We start from the raw sequence: 8,451 nt of genomic DNA, 5'->3' as shown, positions 1-8,451 counted from the left end.
ATTGTACTAGTGGTATATTGATTCTACGTTGTGATGTTGATTACCAGACCTGGTGATCCGACCCAGACGACGCTATGAGCTCTCGCGTGTGGCCCGATTGGCAGATCGATTGCGGAGTCAGCGTACAATCTCATCGGTTCCTACGAAGCCGGCTACAGCCGAGTCTACCGCTATATTGTAGCTGATGCAGTGGCTACTCAAGAGGCTACAGAAGAAGCGCTCCTCATGGTGTGGCTACACCGGAGACTACAGAAGAAGCGGTAGATGCTACGGCGGATACTACAGAAGAAGCTCTCCGCGTGATGAGGTTACACCAAAGATTACAGAAGAAGGGACAGAGGCTACGACGGAGGCTACCGATAAAAGCGGCAGGAATGAAGCGGCAGTGCCAGAGGCTACAGAGCAAAGCGGAGGCTGCCAAAATGGCGAAGATGACCCACGGCTGGCGCGAACATTGAAGAGCGTGCGCATGTAGAGGAAGAAGTAGACGTTGGCATGAATATCATATATTGTCCTGTTTCGTACAAGAGGAACTGTGTGTAGTGCGTGTCATTACGGGCTATTGAGCATGCAAGCTCCCTGGTGTTGTCAGAGAGAAAATCGTAACAAGCTTGTTAGGTGGGCTAAAGAAATCTAATGATGCGCTAATGTCAAGCACAAGGAAGAATTCGCCCAGTTCCACCTCACTACGTCAGTTAGGACGGGAAGATTTCTTCCTCCGCGTTTATCGCGACGTGCCGAAGATGGGTGGCTGGAGCCGAAGTATGCTGCCTTAGCAGCCTTGCAAGGTATTACCATGTAGCAGGTTTTGAGCGTGCTTTACGCTCGCCACGACCAATAGAAGCTCGCCATTTCGGCATATGGTGGATACATTGAGCATGTTTTGTTCACTTTCGTAGCTGTTCTGTGCACAATGTACCCAGCGCTTGACCGCAAGATGCGAAAGGGCTTCCAACAGCAAATCTTTGACAGGTTTTGAAGTATACTTTAATCAAGTCTAATGCTTATTCTGTAGATACAGAATAAGGTCTGGGGCTAGAAGGGTTAAGAGCATGCACGCTATCTGGAGAAGTTTTCGTCATGAAGAATGGCACAGGAATTCCGCCGCCGCCGCAAAAAAACGTATCTAACGATATAAAGCGTATCTAACGGTAAAAAAAATCGTATCTGAATATTTTATACTGGGATAAGAAGCGACGAAGTGCTGATAGCCCAGCCCAAACAGGATTAATTCGGGTCCGCCATGTCTTAGGTCAATTTACAGTAAGTGATGTCGATTGACCAAGTGTTTTAGACTTCTCAAGATGGATGGAGGCTGGTCCAGTTCATTTTCAAATTTGTCGAGTCAAGATTCGTTAGTTGTACGTAGCAGCTTTAGCGCTGCGAGTGAGTGGCAAAGAGACAGGAAGACACTTGTCGATTGTAGAGTAAAACTCAGAGTGATTCATTCAACACATGCCTACAACGCATGACTCCTATACGTGCCGTACACGAGGAGGAAAGCATGAGCCTAAAACCCCCTTTGACCATACAACCCATCAATCAGGCTTGTAGGCCGACTCCTAGCATCCAGCTAGCACACGACCAGGACATGAGTGACTACGCGAGAGTAGAGTACGACCGCGTCCGATCTCTAACTCTCATACTCCCCCGGAACTCATATCCTGGCCTCCAACTCGATTATGCCGAGCTGGCAGGCATGCATGTGCAACCGCCTCAACTACGTCCTCGACTCCAAGCAGCTCCCTCAGCCTTTCAAATCGCTGTGGTCCGAGCTCCTTGGTAAACATGTCTACCATGTTGTCTGCCGTAGGAACTAGTTCAGCGACAATTCTTTTAGCCTCGACAAGCTCAGCAATTTTGAGACTCATCTTTGCTAGCCGCTTCACACCGTCATAGTTTCCGACGTGCTCACACACTTTTAGCGTGCTCTGATTATCACAATGCAGCTCCGGGACCATTGGCTTCATGCCTATCTCCGTGAGCAGATTCTGCGCCCACAGTAGGTCCTCGACGCTCTTATTGGCTGCAACCAGTTCCGACTTACACGTATCATCCGTGATACGATCCTGCTTCTTGCTCTAGAAGCCGAAGCTGTAGCCATTCAGTTGGAGCACATATCCCGTAACTGTCGATTTCCGCTGCTTGTTGCTTGAGGTGCTTGTTGATTGCAAGTTAAAATGCAAAGTGAGAGACTGCATGAAGCAGAAGCTCTTTGCTCTACAACCTAGCTCTACAGAGGCTGCATCTAATGGTTGGCTCTAACCAACAAAACTACCAGAGTAAACTTCGAGTAATCGCTGCAGGCAACAAGAGCCAGAGTAATCCTGAATAATCACCACACTGCCCCCCTAAGGATACGCTGGAGCTTCAACTTGGCCACTGACTCAGTGTCCAGCTGCAGGTCACTGGCCGAGAGCTGCGAACGCCGCTTGAAATGCTTCGTCTTCGCAGGTCTGGACGTAGGCAGCAACGGGCACATGAACTTGAGCTGCCAAGCTCTCAAGGGACTCCCATGACACGAGTAGCTGCCAAATACCATCGATGTGACGGTGTTGTTTGATTGTTTCAATGCCGAGAACCATGCTGTGGAGTAGCGCCCTCGCAGAAATCTCGCGAATGCGATCTCGCACAAACTCGGCGCGTCTGGATAGCGGTCGCGCCGAGCGACTTATTCCCGGTTGTTGGAGTAGGGTATCTTCGAAATACAGGCCCAAGTCTTCGCAGGCTTCAGAGTTGGGGGGGGGGGGGGTTCTTGTGTTGACGCTTGTTCCTTGTCGTAGGGCGTCGAGCCTTGGGCGTGCGGCGTTATCGGGCCGGCGTTCCCGTCGTGCGGCGTTATCAGGCCGGCGTTTCCTGGGGCTTGTGTGGCGTTATCGTGCCTACACGGGGGGTCTTGTGCACGGCGGTTATCAGGCCAGTGCGGTCCTTCGCCTAGGCAGCGCGTTATCGGGCGCCCACCTAAACGGTATACGTTTAACGTGCCTTTGTTCCAGCACGGGTCTGTGGGGGGAGGGGGGGGGGGTGAGCACCCGAACCAACAAACGACGGGGGGCCGCGATATCGAGGCGGCTCTACTTGCCGGCGCTTGGTGGTTCCCCTGGACCTCGAAGAAGACGGGAGGTCTTTGTGGTTCAGAGAAATTTCGGGACTGAATCCTTACCCTATCCTATGTCCTTGCTACCGGCTACTCTGTACTACTGCTTGCTAAGCCTACCGCTCTGTACCTATCATTACTTCTGTCGTGCTTGCACTACCGTCCTTCAACCTGATTTGCGTGGCATAATCAAGATCTTACCTCGGCGCGTTTTGGTCGGCGGGGTTTAGGGTCGGCGCGTTTTGGTCGGCGGGGTTTAGGGTCGGCGCGTTTTGCAGAACCGGGCGCACTGTTCGACCCGTCGGATGATTACGCGTCGCACTGGATTCTGGCACCGTGTCTCACAGCCCATCACCCACGCCGACTTTCCGTCGAGCTCGGCCCTGCGTCGCGCCCATTAATCCGCGTCGAGGTCCACCACTCGCGTCCCGGCGCCTTCTTCCTCCGGCGCCCGGCGCGCCCACTTCTTCCGCGGGGTACTACACCACAATGCCTTGATTGTCAACATGAGCGAGCAGTTCTTCATCCACATCGAGGCTAGCATCCGCGTAGAACTTCAGACGCGAGCCGTGGACCGTGTAATGCTGGTTCGTGACAAGGTGTCGTATGTCGAACAAGTGGGGTGCGGTGTTGACCACCTCGAACGGACCGACCCATCGGGCGAGAAGCCTGTCCACAGACAAGCGAGAGTCGATTCGCGACCAAAGGACGAAATCTCCTACGCTGAAGTTGCACTCAACGCCCTTGGAGCGCGCCATGTTCTGCAGCCGGTGCTTCTCGCTAGTTCAGCGACAATTCTTTTAGCCTCGACAAGCTCAGCAATTTTGAGACTCATCTTTGCTAGCCGCTTCACACCGTCATAGTTTCCGACGTGCTCACACACTTTTAGCGTGCTCTGATTATCACAATGCAGCTCCGGGACCATTGGCTTCATGCCTATCTCCGTGAGCAGATTCTGCGCCCACAGTAGGTCCTCGACGCTCTTATTGGCCGCAACCAGTTCCGACTTACACGTATCATCCGTGATACGATCCTGCTTCTTGCTCTAGAAGCCGAAGCTGTAGCCATTCAGTTGGAGCACATATCCCGTAACTGATCTCCCTGTGTCGATTTCCGCTGCTTGTTGCTTGAGGTGCTTGTTGATTGCAAGTTAAAATGCAAAGTGAGAGACTGCATGAAGCAGAAGCTCTTTGCTCTACAACCTAGCTCTACAGAGGCTGCATCTAATGGTTGGCTCTAACCAACAAAACTACCAGAGTAAACTTCGAGTAATCGCTGCAGGCAACAAGAGCCAGAGTAATCCTGAATAATCACCACACTGCCCCCCTAAGGATACGCTGGAGCTTCAACTTGGCCACTGACTCAGTGTCCAGCTGCAGGTCACTGGCCGAGAGCTGCGAACGCCGCTTGAAATGCTTCGTCTTCGCAGGTCTGGACGTAGGCAGCAACGGGCACATGAACTTGAGCTGCCAAGCTCTCAAGGGACTCCCATGACACGAGTAGCTGCCAAATACCATCGATGTGACGGTGTTGTTTGATTGTTTCAATGCCGAGAACCATGCTGTGGAGTAGCGCCCTCGCAGAAATCTCGCGAATGCGATCTCGCACAAACTCGGCGCGTCTGGATAGCGGTCGCGCCGAGCGACTTATTCCCGGTTGTTGGAGTAGGGTATCTTCGAAATACAGGCCCAAGTCTTCGCAGGCTTCAGAGTTGGGGGGGGGGGGTTCTTGTGTTGACGCTTGTTCCTTGTCGTAGGGCGTCGAGCCTTGGGCGTGCGGCGTTATCGGGCCGGCGTTCCCGTCGTGCGGCGTTATCAGGCCGGCGTTTCCTGGGGCTTGTGTGGCGTTATCGTGCCTACACGGGGGGTTTTGTGCACGGCGGTTATCAGGCCAGTGCGGTCCTTCGCCTAGGCAGCGCGTTATCGGGCGCCCACCTAAACGGTATACGTTTAACGTGCCTTTGTTCCAGCACGGGTCTTTGGGGTGAGGGGGGGGGGGGGGTGAGCACCCGAACCAACAAACGACGGGGGGCCGCGATATCGAGGCGGCTCTACTTGCCGGCGCTTGGTGGTTCCCCTGGACCTCGAAGAAGACGGGAGGTCTTTGTGGTTCAGAGAAATTTCGGGACTGAATCCTTACCCTATCCTATGTCCTTGCTACCGGCTACTCTGTACTACTGCTTGCTAAGCCTACCGCTCTGTACCTATCATTACTTCTGTCGTGCTTGCACTACCGTCCTTCAACCTGATTTGCGTGGCATAATCAAGATCTTACCTCGGCGCGTTTTGGTCGGCGGGGTTTAGGGTCGGCGCGTTTTGCAGAACCGGGCGCACTGTTCGACCCGTCGGATGATTACGCGTCGCACTGGATTCTGGCACCGTGTCTCACAGCCCATCACCCACGCCGACTTTCCGTCGAGCTCGGCCCTGCGTCGCGCCCATTAATCCGCGTCGAGGTCCACCACTCGCGTCCCGGCGCCTTCTTCCTCCGGCGCCCGGCACGCCCACTTCTTCCGCGGGGTACTACACCACAATGCCTTGATTGTCAACATGAGCGAGCAGTTCTTCATCCACATCGAGGCTAGCATCCGCGTAGAACTTCAGACGCGAGCCGTGGACCGTGTAATGCTGGTTCGTGACAAGGTGTCGTATGTCGAACAAGTGGAGTGCGGTGTTGACCACCTCGAACGGACCGACCCATCGGGCGAGAAGCCTGTCCACAGACAAGCGAGAGTCGATTCGCGACCAAAGGACGAAATCTCCTACGCTGAAGTTGCACTCAACGCCCTTGGAGCGCGCCATGTTCTGCAGCCGGTGCTTCTCGCTAGTTCAGCGACAATTCTTTTAGCCTCGACAAGCTCAGCAATTTTGAGACTCATCTTTGCTAGCCGCTTCACACCGTCATAGTTTCCGACGTGCTCACACACTTTTAGCGTGCTCTGATTATCACAATGCAGCTCCGGGACCATTGGCTTCATGCCTATCTCCGTGAACAGATTCTGCGCCCACAGTAGGTCCTCGACGCTCTTATTGGCCGCAACCAGTTCCGACTTACACGTATCATCCGTGATACGATCCTGCTTCTTGCTCTAGAAGCCGAAGCTGTAGCCATTCAGTTGGAGCACATATCCCGTAACTGATCTCCCTGTGTCGATTTCCGCTGCTTGTTGCTTGAGGTGCTTGTTGATTGCAAGTTAAAATGCAAAGTGAGAGACTGCATGAAGCAGAAGCTCTTTGCTCTACAACCTAGCTCTACAGAGGCTGCATCTAATGGTTGGCGCTAACCAACAAAACTACCAGAGTAAACTTCGAGTAATCGCTGCAGGCAACAAGAGCCAGAGTAATCCTGAATAATCACCACACTGCCCCCCTAAGGATACGCTGGAGCTTCAACTTGGCCACTGACTCAGTGTCCGGCTGCAGGTCACTGGCCGAGAGCTGCGAACGCCGCTTGAAATGCTTCGTCTTCGCAGGTCTGGACGTAGGCAGCAACGGGCACATGAACTTGAGCTGCCAAGCTCGCAAGGGACTCCCATGACACGAGTAGCTGCCAAATACCATCGATGTGACGGTGTTGTTTGATTGTTTCAATGCCGAGAACCATGCTGTGGAGTAGCGCCCTCGCAGAAATCTCGCGAATGCGATCTCGCACAAACTCGGCGCGTCTGGATAGCGGTCGCGCCGAGCGACTTATTCCCGGTTGTTGGAGTAGGGTATCTTCGAAATACAGGCCCAAGTCTTCGCAGGCTTCAGAGTTGGGGGGGGGGTTCTTGTGTTGACGCTTGTTCCTTGTCGTAGGGCGTCGAGCCTTGGGCGTGCGGCGTTATCGGGCCGGCGTTCCCGTCGTGCGGCGTTATCAGGCCGGCGTTTCCTGGGGCTTGTGTGGCGTTATCGTGCCTACACGGGGGGTATTGTGCACGGCGGTTATCAGGCCAGTGCGGTCCTTCGCCTAGGCAGCGCGTTATCGGGCGCCCACCTAAACGGTATACGTTTAACGTGCCTTTGTTCCAGCACGGGTCTGTGGGGGGAGGGGGGGGGGGGGTGAGCACCCGAACCAACAAACGACGGGGGGCCGCGATATCGAGGCGGCTCTACTTGCCGGCGCTTGGTGGTTCCCCTGGACCTCGAAGAAGACGGGAGGTCTTTGTGGTTCAGAGAAATTTCGGGACTGAATCCTTACCCTATCCTATGTCCTTGCTACCGGCTACTCTGTACTACTGCTTGCTAAGCCTACCGCTCTGTACCTATCATTACTTCTGTCGTGCTTGCACTACCGTCCTTCAACCTGATTTGCGTGGCATAATCAAGATCTTACCTCGGCGCGTTTTGGTCGGCGGGGTTTAGGGTCGGCGCGTTTTGCAGAACCGGGCGCACTGTTCGACCCGTCGGATGATTACGCGTCGCACTGGATTCTGGCACCGTGTCTCACAGCCCATCACCCACGCCGACTTTCCGTCGAGCTCGGCCCTGCGTCGCGCCCATTAATCCGCGTCGAGGTCCACCACTCGCGTCCCGGCGCCTTCTTCCTCCGGCGCCCGGCGCGCCCACTTCTTCCGCGGGGTACTACACCACAATGCCTTGATTGTCAACATGAGCGAGCAGTTCTTCATCCACATCGAGGCTAGCATCCGCGTAGAACTTCAGACGCGAGCCGTGGACCGTGTAATGCTGGTTCGTGACAAGGTGTCGTATGTCGAACAAGTGGGGTGCGGTGTTGACCACCTCGAACGGACCGACCCATCGGGCGAGAAGCCTGTCCACAGATCGATTCGCGACCAAAGGACGAAATCTCCTACGCTGAAGTTGCACTCAACGCCCTTGGAGCGCGCCATGTTCTGCAGCCGGTGCTTCTCGCGCTGGTCGATCACCTCCCTGTGCATGGCTGCCAAACTGTCAGGCAAAGTTGCAAGTCGCTCCGCCGGCAGTCCATCCGAAGGTACCAGCATCTCAACGTTCTTGCCATGCTCTAGAAGGATTGGTTCCAATGGCGTTGGTCTTGGCAGTCCAGTAAAGAGCTCGCTCGGCGACTTATCGCCCAACGACTGCACGGGCGTGTGGTTCAAGTTGCCTTGAACAAGAGGTAGTAAGTAGACCCACTCACGAGTGTCCAGCTTGTACTCCATAAGCAGGACGCGAACAACTTGCAGTACATCGCGGTTCAGACGCTCAATTGTACCGTTAATCCACGGCGCGTAAGCTACCACAAGACTCTGTTCAATGTCCAGCGTTTCGCACACTTGGCGGATCACCTCACACTTGAAGTGGCTGCCCTGGTCTGATACGAGCACAGAGGGGGCGCCAAAGCGCTCCCACCAGTCCAGCATTGCACTCGCAGCAACGGTACTCGTAGGTGAA

The 8,451-nt window shown here is 54.5% G+C and overlaps 1 protein-coding gene across 1 annotated transcript; it reads right to left on the bottom strand.

The window, feature by feature from the left end:
* Positions 1–2,405: 2,405 nt before the first annotated feature.
* On the bottom strand, positions 2,406–8,042 carry PHYSODRAFT_468774 (hypothetical protein; the record flags this gene model as incomplete). Its single annotated transcript, XM_009517836.1, has 3 exons — positions 2,406–2,586; positions 3,581–3,840; positions 7,911–8,042. 3 exons carry the CDS (start codon positions 8,040–8,042, stop codon positions 2,406–2,408), a joined length of 573 nt encoding a protein of 190 aa, XP_009516131.1.
* Positions 8,043–8,451: the final 409 nt, after the last annotated feature.

This window comes from Phytophthora sojae (assembly GCF_000149755.1).
Source record: "Phytophthora sojae unplaced genomic scaffold PHYSOscaffold_1, whole genome shotgun sequence".
NCBI lineage: Eukaryota > Oomycota > Peronosporomycetes > Peronosporales > Peronosporaceae > Phytophthora > Phytophthora sojae.
Note: the sequence above shows the minus strand (reverse complement) of the source record. Positions and strands in the feature narration are given on the sequence as shown.